Source organism: Meleagris gallopavo, chromosome 24 (genome assembly GCF_905368555.1).
Source record: "Meleagris gallopavo chromosome 24, MGAL_WU_HG_1.1, whole genome shotgun sequence".
Taxonomy (NCBI): Eukaryota; Metazoa; Chordata; class Aves; order Galliformes; family Phasianidae; genus Meleagris; species Meleagris gallopavo.
In genome coordinates, this window is record NC_139427.1 from 1,340,715 (window position 1) to 1,356,106 (window position 15,392).

General features: G+C 64.3%; 2 protein-coding genes across 2 annotated transcripts; both read right to left on the reverse strand.

The window, feature by feature from the left end:
* Positions 1-1,138: 1,138 nt before the first annotated feature.
* Positions 1,139-3,471, reverse strand: C24H8orf58 (chromosome 24 C8orf58 homolog). The gene is made up of 4 exons (XM_085242686.1): positions 3,426-3,471; positions 1,644-2,723; positions 1,414-1,508; positions 1,139-1,340 (listed from the first exon to the last, which is right to left on the reverse strand). The coding sequence occupies exons 1-4, from the start codon at positions 3,469-3,471 to the stop codon at positions 1,266-1,268; spliced, it is 1,296 nt and encodes a 431-aa protein (XP_085098812.1). The 3' UTR covers positions 1,139-1,265.
* A 791-nt stretch (positions 3,472-4,262) lies between these two features.
* Positions 4,263-13,236, reverse strand: SORBS3 (sorbin and SH3 domain containing 3). The gene is made up of 16 exons (XM_085242687.1): positions 13,029-13,236; positions 12,875-12,961; positions 12,740-12,772; positions 12,239-12,296; positions 11,972-12,183; positions 11,371-11,448; positions 11,124-11,176; positions 10,740-10,830; positions 10,579-10,655; positions 10,451-10,501; positions 9,413-9,527; positions 9,209-9,322; positions 6,265-6,591; positions 5,894-5,970; positions 5,720-5,826; positions 4,263-4,535 (listed from the first exon to the last, which is right to left on the reverse strand). The coding sequence occupies exons 1-16, from the start codon at positions 13,161-13,163 to the stop codon at positions 4,474-4,476; spliced, it is 1,677 nt and encodes a 558-aa protein (XP_085098813.1). The 5' UTR covers positions 13,164-13,236; the 3' UTR covers positions 4,263-4,473.
* Between the last annotated feature and the right edge of the window lie 2,156 nt (positions 13,237-15,392).

A 15,392-nucleotide genomic window follows, 5' to 3' on the forward strand; every position in this document is an offset into this window, starting at 1 on the left:
CACACTGCGACCCCATACACACACTGTGACCCCACCGAGGCTGGATGTGGGGCTGCAGCTTTGCCCTCCTGCAGAGGTTCCTCCTTGGGGTGGGGGGGCAGAGTGGGGTTCCCCCACTGTGGGCTGTGAGCCCCCCCCAAGCGGTGCCCCCCATACGCATCCCCAAGTGCCCCCCTACAAACAGCGGCCCCATATCTGCCCCCAGGTGCCTCCCCCCGTCGTCAGTGCCTCTACCTCTGCACCCCCCCATAAGCAGTGCCCCATATCTGCCCTCCTTGACCTCCCATCAATAAATAACGGGGGGGGGGAAGGGGGGAGGAGGCAGTGACTCAGTGACCCCCAACCCAGCCCCACTGCAGAGCCGCAGCCCCCCCCGTGCCCACCCGGGCTCCTTCTGACTCCCGCTGTCCCTTCGGAGCTCACGGGGGGGTCGCCCCCCGCCCCCCCCCCAGGTGAGCATCATCACCTGATTGACCGAGATGGCGTTTATTAATGCGGGCTATTAATTAAACTGAGCCGCTGCTGCCCCCTGCTGGCACCGCGCGGCACTGCAGGGGGCGCTGCTGTGATCAGCGACCCCCGCCCATGGGACGTCCTTACGGGGGGGTCACTCAGAAAGGTTGAAAATGTGTGTAAAATGATGAGAAATTGGGAAAAAAAGGCTTCGAAGTGTTTATTGGGGTCGGGATTGGGGTCAGGGTTGGGGGTTGGGGTTGGAGGGCTGGATTAGGGGTGAGGGTTGGGGGGGTGGGGATAGAGTTGGGGGTTGGGGGTCAGGGGGAGGGTTGTGAGGTTAGGGTCAGGGTTAAGGTCAGAGTTGGGGGTCAGGGTTGGGAGGGTCAGGATTAGGGTTAAGGTCAAGGTTGTGGGGTTGAGGGTTAGGACTGGGGGTTAGGGGTAGGGTTGAGGGTCAGGCTCAGAGTTGGGGTTCAGGGTCAAAGTTGGGGGGTCAGGGTTGGGGTCGGCCAGGGTTATGGGGTGAGGGATAGGGATAAGGTCAGGGTTGGGGTCAGGGTTGGGGTCGGGGGGTCAGAATTGGGGTTAAGGTCAGGGTTGGGGATCAGGGTTAGGACTGGGGATTAGGGGTAGGGTTGAGGGTCAGGGTTGGGGTCAGGGTTATGGGCTGAGGGATGGGGTTAAGAGCTGGGTTAGGGGGTCGAGGTTAGGGGTCAGGGTTGGGGGGCAGGGATAAGGTTGGGGGGCAGGCTGAGCTGCCACGCAGTGCGGATCTGTGACGCGGCGCTGCGCTGTGGAGCGGCCGTGGGTCAGCGACCCCTCAGCGAGCGCCGGGTGAGGCGGGTGAGCAGCACCTTCACCCGACCCCAATGCGAGCGGCCGTCCTGCGGGGAGAGAAACAGCCAGCAGTGGGGCGGGGGGAACGCGCTGCCCCCGACGTGTGTGTGCCCCACATACCTTGTGGGGTGCCGGGGGGGAATCCGTGGGATCCAGCAGGCTGGGGGAGCTGATTGAGTGCCCCCACTGCGCCCCGCGTCCTGCGGGGCTGTGCGCTGCGGGGGAGACAACAGTGGGGCGGACCCACAGCAACGGGGCGGAGCCACAGCAGTGGGGCGGACTCGAGGCAATGGGGATGGGACCCCCGCAATGGGGCAGCCCCCCTCCCCCCCCCCCACACCGTCACCCACCTGCCGCGTGGCTGTCGGAACACGAACGCGTCCGGAACGGCGCCGCTCTGCCCGTCCCCAAATCCCCACCTCCGTCGCTCGGGGGTCGCTGTGGGGCGCGCAGAGATCCGGGACCCCCCCCGTCCCGCGACCCCCCGCCCCACTGCCGGAGCTGCCGGTTGTCCTCCTGCAGCCGCGCCAGGCGCTCCAGGGTCCGGCAGAGCAGCTCCAGGTACCGCAGCCCCTGAGCCGGCGGCACCGCGCCGGGGGGCGCGACGACCCCGATGGCGCAGCTTTTGGGATCCCCGTCGCCATGATCTTTAGGGTCCCCTATGCCGCGTTCCTTGAGGTCCCCGATGCAACGCTCTCGGGGGACCCCGGTGGCACAGTTTTTGGGGACCCTATTGCCATGCTCCTCGAGGACCCCATTGTGATACTCTTTAGGGTCCCCATTCCCACACAGCTGGGAGACCCCCGTGCCACGGGCTTTAGGGTCCCCAACGGCACCGTATTTGGGGACCCCACTGCCGCGCTCCTTGGGGATCCAAATGCCAGAGTTTTTGGGGACCCCAACGCCGTACTGCTTGGGAGCCCCATTGTCACGCTCCTTGGGATACCCAGTGCCACAAGTTTTGGGGACCCCATTGCCGCAATCTTTGGGGTCTCCAAAGCCACGCTCTTTGGGGACCCAAATGCCGTGGTCTTTAGGGTCCCCAAAGGCACAGTTTTGGGGGGCCCCATTGCCATACTCCTTGGGAGCCCCAACGCCGCGCTCTTCGGGGATCCCGATGCCGTGGGCTTTAGGGTCCCCACTGCCACAGTCTTTGGGGTCTCCACCACCAACGCTGCGCCATCGCTGCCTGCGGATGCGGCTGCGGGGGTCCCGGGGGGGGTCGGTGCCGCGTCCCCTTTGGGGTCTCCTGGACGCCCCCGCGGTTTGGGGTGGGGTTTCGGTGCCGCCCATCTCCGGCCCGGAGTCCTCAGGTTCGGATTTATGGGGGGGGGCGAGGGGGGCGGGGCTCCCCCGGGGGTCGTCGTGCAGCCGTCGGTAAACACTGCGGGGGGGGGGCGGTGTGCAGCCCTGCGCCTCGTGGGGGGCATCTGTGGGGCGGGACGGGGGGTCATGTGGGGTCCGGTGCCATCCTACAGGGCCCCAGGTGACACCATACGGGGTCTGTGGGTGGCTCTATATAGGGTCCCCAGGTGACGTTATATGGGGTCTCTGGGTGGCACCGTAGAGGGTCGCCAGGAGCCACCATATGGGGTCCCCAGGTGACATTATATAGGGTCCCTGGTGGCATCATATGGGGTCCCCAGGTGACATTATATAGGGTCCCTGGTGGCACCATATGGGGTCCCCAGGTGACATTATATAGGGTCCCTGGTGGCACCATATGGGGTCCCCAGGTGACATTATATAGGGTCCCTGGTGGCACCATATGGGGTCCCCAGGTGACAGTTTATAGGGCTTTTGGTGCCACCACACAGGGTCTCCAGGTGACAGTTTATAGGGTCTCTGATGGCACCTTATGGGGTCTCTGGGTGGCTCTATGTAGGGTCTCCGGGTGGCACATACTGGGTCCCCGTGTGCCTCCATTTAGGGTCCCCAAGTTCTACAGGGACCCCACGTGGTCCCACCCCACAACCACCGCCTCCCATCGCCCCCCCCCCATCCGTGGGGCAGAGATGCACCTCTCAGGACCCCCCACTCAACATCACACGGTGTCCCCCCATGGGGCGGCCCTACAGCCCACCCCCCTCTGCAGAGACCCCCCCCGCCCCCCCGCTGCCCCCCACACTCACAGCAGCTGAACCTCCTCTTCCACACGGTGCCATTTGCACCCCACATCTCCGGCGCCGGCTGCGCCCTACAGCCGCCCCATCCCCTACAGCCGCCCCATCCCATCCCCTGCGGCCCCGCAGCGCCCGTCACCCAACTGGTTCCCAACTGGTTCCCGACTGGTTCCCGACTGCATGTGGGAGGGGAGGAGGGCCGCTATGGGGCGGCGGCAGCTGTGGGGTTTGGGGGTGGGGAGGGGTTTTTGGGGTGGGGGGGGGGCACACGATTGTATGGCAAAGGGACAATGGGTGCTTTGAGGTGACGAATGCCAGAAATGCGGCGCCCACAAGGACTGCGCCCACAGCACGGCGGGGGGCAGGCAGAAAACCCCGCAGGTTGTGGGGGATGGGGGCCCTTCCCAATGAAAACCCCACCGGTTAGGGGGAGGGGGGGGGGTCCCACTCAGAAAACCCCATGAACTTGGGGGGGGGGGAAGGGTCTCTACCCACTAAAACCCCACAGATTGGGGGAAGAAGGTCTGACCCACTAAAAACCCCAAAGACTGGGGGGCCAGGAAAAACGCCATAAATTGGGGTGGGGTGGGGGTCCCTACCCGCAAAAGCCCCACAAATTGAAGGGGGGCGGTTCCTTTTCAATAAACCCCCACAGACTGGGGGGGACGGGGGTCTTTACCCACTAAAACCCAACAAATCGGGGCAAGGGGGGTTCCCCACCCAGGAGAAACCCCACAGGTTGGGGGGATGGGGCTCGAAGCCCCATAGCGTACAGCAGCTTCCCCAACACCCCCCCACGGCACCCCACAACTGCCCCCACCCCACACATCCCCACATGAGCACCAACAGGGGCTGTGCTGACTTTAATGAGGGACACAGAAGCGATGTGGGACCCCATAGCGATGGGACCCCATAGCAGTGGGGCAGGAAGGCAGCATGTGGAAGCGAAGGGGCACAGTGAGGTCACAGGGGTCGGATCGGCTGCTGCTTGGGACCCCATAGGGGTGGGAGGAGCTGGAGGCACTTCAGCCCCATAGATGTGTGGGGTGACAGCGGGTCACAGCGGTGCCACGTAGTTCCCAGGGAATGTTCCGAATTTCTGCGTCCTCTGGGAAACTCCTGGGGGTGGCGTGAGTGGGGCTGCATTGTCCCCATCCCATCCCACCCCACCCCACCCCTCCCATCCCATCCCATCCCATCCCATCCCACCCCACCCCACCCCACCCCACCCCACCCCACCCCATCCCACCCCATCCCACCCCACCCCACCCCATCCCACCCCATCCCATCCCATCCCACCCCATCCCATCCCATCCCATCCCACCCCACCCCACCCCACCCCACCCCACCCCACCCCATCCCACCCCACCCCATCCCATCCCACCCCATCCCACCCCACCCCACCCCACCCCATCCCATCCCATCCCATCCCACCCCACCCCACCCCACCCCATCCCATCCCATCCCATCCCACCCACCCCACCCCACCCCACCCCACCCCATCCCACCACCCATCCCATCCCCACCCCATCCCATCCCATCCCATCCCATCCCACCCCACCCCACCCATCCCATCCCATCCCATCCCACCCCACCCACCCCACCACCCACCCACCCATCCATCCCATCCCATCCCACCCCACCCCACCCACCCCACCCCACCCCATCCCACCCACCCCACCCCACCCCACCCCACCCCACCCCCATCCCATCCCCATCCCCACCCCACCCCACCCCCCCCACCCCACCCCACCCCATCCCACCCCACCCACCCCTCCACCCCACCCACCACCCCACCCCACCCCACCCATCCCATCCCATCCCCCACCCCACCCCACCCCACCACCCATCCCATCCCATCCCATCCCACCCACCATCCACCCCACCCCACCCACCACCCACCCCACCCCCCATCCCACCCATCCCACCCATCCCATCCCATCCATCCATCCCATCCCATCCCATCCCATCCCATCCCATCCCATCCCCATCCCATCCCACCCCATCCCATCCCATCCCATCCATCCCATCCCCCCCACCCACCCCACCCCACCCATCCCATCCCATCCACCCACCCCCCACCCCATCCCATCCATCCCATCCACACCCCACCCCATCCCATCCCACCCCACCCCACCCCACCCCATCCCACCCATCCCATCCCACCCCACCCACCCACCCCACCCCATCCATCCCATTCCATCCCATTCCACCCACCTCCCACCCCATCCCACCCCATCCCATCCCATCCCATCCCACCCCACCCCACCCCACCCCACCCCCCATGTCTGCCCCCCACACACCCACAAACCAGCCATCATCGCAGCACTGCAGCACATCCACGCGGTCCCCCTCCCTCAGTTCCAACTCGTCATCATTTTGGGGTCGGAAGTCGTAGAGCGCGCGGTGCCTGCAGAGCGGCCACGGTGGGGGGGGGTCCCGACCCACAGCGGGACGTCGGCACCCCCCAAACTTACGGGGTCCATTGGATCTCAGAGCCGAGGTGGGGGGAGGTGGGCTCGGGGTGTGGGGTGGGTCCTCCTGCGGATGGGGGCTGTGTGGGGAGAAGGGAGAGGTCATATAGGGCTGCCCCTATAGGGGGATATGGGGCTGCTCCTATAGGGTAATAAGGGGCAGCCCCTATAGGCTGATATGGGGTGGCTCCTGTAGGGAGACATGAGGCAGCCCCATAGGGTGATAAGGGGCTGCTCCTATGGGGTGATATGGGGCTGCCCCTATAAGGGCAATGTGGGGCAGCCCCTACACAGCACAGGGACAGCTGACAGGGGGCATCATTTATAGGGTGATGTGAGGCTGCCCTATAGGGCAGGGGCACAGCGCCGCTCACCTGCTCATGGGGCCCCACAGAGGCATTCGGTGCAGCGGGGTCGGCGTGGGGCAGCAGTGGGGCCGGGCAGGGGCTGAGATCCTGGTGCCGAGGGGAGGGCGGGCGCACAGCGGGGTCACCGCGGCCCTGCTTTGTGCCCACCTGCGGGGTCGGGGGCTGTGGGGTCGGGGGCTGTGGGGTCGGGGGCTGTGGGGTTGTGGGGCCGCCCCCCGGCTCGCAGTGCACACACAGGTAGCAGCGGGGCGCGATGCCACGGCGCCCAGTGCCCACAATTTGTCCTTCGTACCAATGGGCGTCAACACGGCGCAGCAGGGACAGCTGCTCACCCTGCAGGGACAGCATGGCACAATATGGCACAATATGGCACAGCATGGCACAATATGGCACAATATGGCACAGCATGGCACAATATGGCACAGCACGGCACAATATGGCACAGCATGGCACAGCACGGCACAATATGGCACAATATGGCACAGCACGGCACAATATGGCACTGCCTGGCACTGCTTGGCACAATATGGCACAGCACGGCACAATATGGCACAATATGGCACAACATGGCACAATATGGCACAGCACGGCACAATATGGCACAATATGGCACAATATGGCACAGCATGGCACAATATGGCACAGCACGGCACAGCATGGCACAGCATGGCACAATATGGCACAATATGGCACAGCACGGCACAGCATGGCACAGCATGGCACAATATGGCACAATATGGCACAGCACGGCACAATATGGCACAATATGGCACAATATGGCACAATATGGCACAGCATGGCACAATATGGCACAGCATGGCACAATATGGCACAGCACGGCACAGCATGGCACAGCATGGCACAATATGGCACAACATGGCACAATATGGCACAGCATGGCACAGCGTGGCACAGCACGGCACAGCATGGCACAGCATGGCACAATATGGCACAATATGGCACAATATGGCACAATATGGCACAATATGGCACAATATGGCACAGCACGGCACAGCATGGCACAGCATGGCACAATATGGCACAACATGGCACAATATGGCACAGCATGGCACAGCGTGGCACAGCACGGCACAATATGGCACAATATGGCACAATATGGCACAGCACGGCACAGCATGGCACAGCACGGCACAATATGGCACAATATGGCACAATATGGCACAATATGGCACAATATGGCACAGCACGGCACAGCATGGCACAGCACGGCACAATATGGCACAATATGGCACAATATGGCACAATATGGCACAATATGGCACAGCACGGCACAGCATGGCACAGCATGGCACAATATGGCACAATATGGCACAATATGGCACAGCATGGCACAATATGGCACAACATGGCACAATATGGCACAGCATGGCACAATATGGCACAGCACGGCACAATATGGCACAATATGGCACAATATGGCACAGCATGGCACAATATGGCACAGCACGGCACAGCATGGCACAGCATGGCACAATATGGCACAACATGGCACAATATGGCACAGCATGGCACAATATGGCACAACATGGCACAATATGGCACAGCACGGCACAATATGGCACAGCACGGCACAGCATGGCACAGCATGGCACAATATGGCACAATATGGCACAATATGGCACAGCATGGCACAGCGTGGCACAATATGGCACAACAAACACGCCCCAACACGCAGCAACATGTAAGAACACGCAACAACACGCCCCAGCACATTTCAGCATGTCCCAGCACACCCAAACATTCCACCATTTGCAATAACACGCCCCAACATGCCCTAACACGTCCCAACATGTAATAACATGCCCCAACATGCCACAGCACACCACAACATGCAATGTCACGCCTCCAGCGCTCCCTAGCACACCCTAACACGCCATAGCACGTCCTAACTCACCCTTAACATGCCCTGACACGCCATAACGCACCATAACACACCCTAACATGCCCTGACACGACATAACAAGCCATAACATGTCCTAACACACCCTAACATGCTCTAACACGACATAACATACCCCAACACGCCATAACACGCCCTAACAAGCCCTAACATGTCGTAACACACCCTAACATGCCCTAACACACCATAACATGCCCTAACACACCATAACACGCCATAACACGCCATAACACGCCCTAACACACCATAACACACCCTAACATGCCATAACACGCCCTAACACGCCCTAACACGCCCTAACACACCATAACACGCCCTAACATGCCATAACACGCCCTAACATGCCCTAACACGCCCTAACACACCATAACACGCCCTAACACGCCATAACACGCCCTAACACGCCATAACACGCCCTAACACACCATAACACGCCCTAACACGCCCTAACACGCCCTAACATGCCCTAACACACCATAACACGCCCTAACACACCATAACACGCCCTAACATGCCCTAACACACCATAACACGCCCTAACATGCCCTAACACACCATAACACGCCCTAACACGCCATAACACGCCCTAACACACCATAACACGCCCTAACATGCCATAACACGCCCTAACATGCCCTAACACGCCCTAACACACCATAACACGCCCTAACACGCCCTAACACGCCCTAACACACCATAACACGCCCTAACACACCATAACACGCCCTAACACGCCATAACACGCCCTAACACGCCATAACACGCCCTAACACGCCATAACACGTCCTAACATGCCATAACACGCCCTAACACACCATAACACGCCCTAACATGCCCTAACACACCATAACACGCCCTAACACACCATAACACGCCCTAACATGCCCTAACACACCATAACACGCCCTAACACGCCATAACGTGCCCTAACACACCATAACACGCCCTAACATGCCCTAACACACCATAACACACCATAACACGCCCTAACACGCCCTAACACACCGTAACACGCCCCGCCACGCTCACCCTGCGGAAGCTGAGCTCTATGGGCAGCTCCCCACGGAAGCTGAACACGGCCGTCGCGCGGCCCTGCGGTGCCGTCGGGGTCCCACGTTGCGGCGCTTCGCCGGGGGGCAGCATCTATGGGGGGGGTTGGGGAGGGGGGGGAGAAGGAGGTCGGCCCCTCGGACACGCGTGAGCGCCCCCAACACGCGCGTGACCCCGCGTCACCTCCACGTATGTGCGGGGGAAGATGCCCACGCGGCCGTGATGCTCCCCGCGCAGCCAATTGGCGTCCAGAGCGCCGTGCAGCAGCACCACGTCGCCTCTGCGCAGCGACAGCTCCCTGTGGGGCAGCCGCGCCGTGGGGCACCGAGAGACCCCAGCCCCACGTGTCCCCAGGTGTCCCCAGCCCCACGTGTCCCCAGGTGTCCCCAGCCCCCCAATGGCACCGGGTCACCCCAACACGACGTCCCCAGGTGAGCCCAACCCCATACTCTCAGATGTCCCCAACCCCAGGTGGCACCCGGTGGTCCCAGTCCCAGATGTCCCCGATCTCAGGTGACATCAGATGTCCCCAACCCAACGTCCCGGGTGTCCCCAACACCACATGTCCCCAAGTGTCCCCAACCCCACGTGTCTCCAATCCTGAATGGCACCAGGTCACCTCAGCCCAACATCTCCAGGTGTCCCCAGCCCCAGGTGGCACCCAGTGGTCCCAATCCCAGATGTCCCCGACTCCAGGTGACATCAAGTGTCCCCAATCCCATGTCCCGGGTGTCCCCAACCCCACATGTCCCCAACCCCAGGTGTCCCCGGGTGTCCCCAACTCCATGTTCTCAAATGTCCCCAACCCCAGATGGCACCCGGTGGTCCCAATCCCACATCCCCGACCCCAGGTGACATCAAGCATCCCCAGTCCCATGTCCCAGATGTCCCCAACCCCACATGTCTCCAACCCCAAGTGGCACCAGGTCACCCCAACCCAACATCCCCACGTGTCCCCAGCCCCATAATCTCAGATGTCCCCAATCCAACGTCCCAAATGTCCCCAGCCCCACATGTACCCAGGTGTCCCCAACCCCATCTGCTTCTCAGTGTCCCCAGCCCCCACTCCAGGTGTCCCCAGCCCCACAAAGTCCCCCCCCCCCCCCCCGAGTAGCACCAGGTCACCCAACCCAACGCCCCAGATGTCCCCAGCCCCGCACAGCCCAGCCCCACATCCCTGGATGTCCCCAGCCCCCCCCCCATGGTGACACGGGGACAGACCTGGGGGACTCGGCACGGAAGTCAAACTTGAGGCGTGCGGCCGCCATCTGTGGGGCACAGAGGGGGTGCTGGTGGGGCGCAGCAATGGGGCGCCGCCCCCCCCGGCCCCATAGAGGACATTTCCTCACCTGGGCTGCACCGCGGGCGGCCGCTGCGGGGGTCCCCAAATCCGCTGCGACGGGGAGGGCGGGGGGCTGGGGGGGCTCTGCAAAGGGACACCGGGGGGAGGGGGGGTCTGCAAAGCGGTGCCACGGGGGGGTGACAGCAGGGGGGGTCGGGGGGGGCTCACCTCTGCCGCTCTGCTCAATGGAGCCCCCCGGCCCCTCCTGCACCGGGGGGCAGCGGGGCGGCCCTGCAGCTCATGGGGGGACAGCGCGCTCCTGGGGGGGGGACAACGGTGGGGGGTGATGTGTCACCCTGTGCCCCCCCCCAACAACTACCGCCCCACGGATTGAGCAATGGGGGCCTTTGGGGAGGCACAGAGTGCAGGGAAGGACGTGTGGGGCAGAGCGGGACGTGTGGGGCGGGGGGGGGGGGGTGATGGGTAACTGCGCTCCTGCTGTCCTTAAAGAGCCCAGGGTGCCCCATAGCTGCGGGTTGGGGGTCGTTTAGGGTTTGGGGTCAGTGATTCTTTGGGGTCTGGGGGGTTTGGGGGTTGTGGGGCCGTACTCACAGCGGTGCAGTGCGGGTCGGCGATGCCCTGCGGGTGCTGCGGGCAGTGGGGCTCTGTGGGGCAGCCGGGGTGGGAATCCCGTGTTGGACGGCACCGAACCGCCCCATGTGCCACCCAGTGCTGGGCACAGCTGGGCACACATCTGGAAACCCCCCACTACCCCAAACTCCCCCCGCCCACCTCATAGCTCTGCCCCATAGCGCCGCCCCATAGCGCCGCCCCATAGCGCCGCCCCCAGCCCCAATACCCGCTGCGGCCGCTCCATGGCACGAATGTCCTCATCCAGTTCAGCGCTCAGCTGTTCCAGTTCCCGCTGCAGCTGCACCTGGGAGGGCAGCGCGTTGGGGTCACGGTCACCCCATAGGGCACAGCATCACAAAGCCACCCCATAGGGCACCACATCCCATAGGCACCCCATAGGGCACCACATCCCAGAGTCACTCCATAGGGCACCACATCCCATAGTCACCCCATAGGGCACAGCATCACAAAGCCACCCCATAGGGCACCACATCCCATAGGCACCCCATAGGGCACAGCATCACAAAGCCACCCCATAGGGCACCACATCCCATAGTCACCCCATAGGGCACAGCATCACAAAGCCACCCCATAGGGCACCACATCCCATAGTCACCCCATAGGGCAGAGCATCACAAAGCCACCCCATAGGACACCACATCCCATAGGCACCCCATAGGGCACCACATCCCAGAGCCATCCCATACAACATCGCATCCCAGCATCACCCCATAGGACCCCACTTCCCCAGGTCACCCCACAGAGCGTCGCATCCTGGTGCCACCCCACAGGGCGCTGGGGTGGGGCGGGGTGGGGCAGCACCGTACCTCGATGGGCTGCACTGCAGGCACGGCTCCTGGGGGCTGCAGAGGGGATACGGGGTCACGGTGCGCACATCCCGCACTTCTGTGGGGTGCCCCACTGTGAGCTCCCACCTGCCCACGCCGTGCCGCTGCCACGCTCGCCTCGTAGTCAAAGATGCTGCCCGGCTCTGAGGTGCCGTCAGTGTCGCCCCACGGGGTCCTGGGGGGCAGCGGCTCTGAGCCCCCCCGTGTGTCACACTGAGCCCCCAACCCACCCGGAGCTGAGCTCACCGCTCCGAGCCGTTGGGCAGCGCCGGAGGATCCAGGGGTGGTTCAGATGTCTGCAGAACTGAGGGGTGGGGAGAGTGGGATGGGGGGTGGGGTGGGATGGGGTGGGAGGGGAGGGGAGGGGAGGGGAGGGGATGGGGTGGGGTGGGGTGGGATGGGGTGGGGTGGGATGGGGTGGGAGGAGATGGGATGGGATGGGATGGGATGGGATGGGATGGGATGGGATGGGATGGGATGGGATGGGATGGGATGGGGATGGGATGGGATGGGGTGGGGTGGGGTGGGGTGAGAGGGGATGGGATGGGATGGGGTGGTATTGGGGTGGGGTGGGATGGGGTGGGGTGGGATGGGATGGGATGGGGTGGTATTGGGGTGGGGTGAGGTGGGGTGGGGTGGGATGGGATGGGATGGGGTGGTATTGGGGTGGGATGGGATGGGATGGGATGGGGTGGGGTGGGATGGGGATACAGGCATTGTTGGGGTCCCACACAGCAGGACGCTCACCTGTAGTGCAGCACGGTGTGTCCCACTCTGGTTCTGTAGAAGGAAGAGAAGGGGCTGAGCAGTGCCATATTGTGTCAAGCAGTGCCATATTGTGCCACGCAGTGCCATATTGTGCCACACAGTGCCACGCTGTACCAGGCAATCCATTCGGTGCTCACCCGGCAGCTTGCCGTGGATCTGCTGGAACATCCTGCGGTACCAATCTCGGGGCTGATCGACGCTCTGTGGGGCGCAGTGGGGCGGTGAGGAGGGGTCCAGGGATGCAGCCCCCCCCCCCGCTCTCACTCACAGAACGCGAGGCCAGCGGCAGCCCCGTCTCATCCACCGGCCCGATGCCGTCGTACTTCACCCAGCGCCGCTCCCGACGCCGGCCGTCCTCCATCCACGTGGCCGAGCAGCCCGGGGGGGGCGCGGCGCCCTCCATGGGGCTGGGGGGTGGGGGGGGCTGACGGGTGCCTGGGGGTCCCGGGGTGGCCGAGTCTGGTACTGCGTGTTGGCTGAGGGTGAGGAGGGAGAGGGGGTCCCGCGGGCGACCCTGGACGTCCCCAGTGGGGTCCCACGGGTGTCCCTAATGGGGTCCCGGGGGTGGTCCTGGACGACCCGCAGTGGGGTCCCATGGGTGCCCCCAGCGGAAATTCCATGGACGTCCCCAGTGGGGTCCCACGGGTGTCCCTGGACATCCCCCAACGGGGACCCTGGGCGCTCCGGACGAACCTCAGTGGGGGTCCCAGGGGTGTCCCTACTGGGGTCCCACGCGTGTCCCTACTGGGGTCCCAGGGGTGTCCCCGCCCATCCCTCCTGCTGCCGCATCCCGCAAGGCGCGGTGCGGTTCCCCCCCGGCTGCGTTCGGTTGAGGGGGGGCCGCGATAACGGAACGAACGGCGGGAGCGCTGCGCGCGGCCCCTCTGCGACCGACGGCTCGGGGTCGAGGCGGGGGCCCAAAACAACAACAAAAAAAAACCCACCCCAAGGGAAAACCCCGCCCGGAGCGGAACGGGACGAAGCGCTTCCCCGCCCCGCAGCGCAAACACGGGGGGGGCGGAGCGGTCAGAGTGCAGCGCGTGAGTCACGGCGGGGTGGGGGCACCCACGGGACGGGACCCCCCCAACCCCACGGCCTCGGGCACCGCGGGCGGCTCCGGCGCCGTTTCGGGGCGGCTCTTTGGGGTCGGGGGTCCCCCGCGCCCCCGCTCGCTCCGTCCCGTCCCCCCCCCCCCCCGACGTCGCCACGTCGCGCCCCGCTGGGACCCTCGGTGCGGGATCCCCCCCGGCTCGGCGCGGTCCGCCCTTCGCCCCGATAACCCGCGCTCTGCCCGCAACCCCCCAGGTCCCGCAGCCGCCCCCCCCCCCCCCACGTCCCGCGTCCCGCACCGAGCGGACGGCAGAAAGGCCGCGTTCCCAACCCCGCTCCGGGGGCCCCAAAACTCCGCGGCCCCCCCTCCCCCCTCCCCCCGGGACCCCCCGACCGCCCCGCCCCGCCCCGAGCGCCCGCCCCGCCCGCACACCCCGCACCTTTCGGGGCGACCCCCGCCCCGCACCCACCCCGCTCCGCAGCCGCCCCGCTCCGCGCTCTCAGCGACATTCCCGGCCCGGGATCCCGGAGCGGAGCCAAGCGCTGAGCTCAGCCCACGCCCCGCAATCGCTGACGCTGCGGGCGCAGCCCGGCCCCACCGCACCGCCCCGCACCGCCGGCTTTGGGGCAGAGCGGGGAAACGACCCCGACCCCAACGCTGGGCTGTGGGCGACGCGGTCCCGTCCTCCTCCCACCCCAACCCCCCCCCCGGCCCCACTTGGGTTCTCCTTGCTGGGCTGGGCGCTCGGGGGGGGTTGGTTGGGGTCGGAGTGGAGAAAGGGGGTGCTTAACTCCAGCGCTGCACCATGGCCAACGTGGTCCCATCCCATCCCATCCCATCCCATCCCAAATCCCATCTCCATCCCATCCTCCTCCATCCCACTTGGGTTCTCCTTGCTGGGCTGGGGGCTCAGGGGGGGTTGGTTGGGGTCAGAATGGAGAAAGGGGGTTCCCAACTCCAGCGCTGCACCATGGCCCCATTCCCACCCCGTTCCCATCCCATCCCATCCCATCCCATCCCATCCCCTCCCCCCTCGGGCCCACTGGGCTCTGAGCTCTGCCCCCCCCTCCCCACCCCATCGCTCATTTCCCATTTTTGCCGTTCCCCAAAAATGCTGACGGCCCCAAATCGCAGCGGCTCCATCCCACGTGAGCTCTGGCTGTGGGATTTCATCACCAACACGGTGCCACGGGGACAGAAATGGGGACACTGTGCCACCAATGGGAATATGGGGCCACTACAGGGGACACGGGACAACCCCACAGGGCTGTGCCCCACTGTGCCAGGAACAGGATGGATATAGGGGATGGATATGGGAATAACGGAATGGGTACAGGGGATGGGGTGGACATAGGGGGTGGATATATGGGATGCGTAGAGGGAACAGGATGGATATGGGATGAGATGGGATGGGTGTAGGGGATGAGTATGAGGATGGGATGGATATAGGGGATGGATATAGGGGATGGATATAGGGGATGGATATAAGGGATGAGGAGATGGCTTGGGGGGGTGGATGGATGAAGATGAGGGATGGATATAGGGGATGAGATGGTGGGGAGGGAGTGGTTATAGGGGATG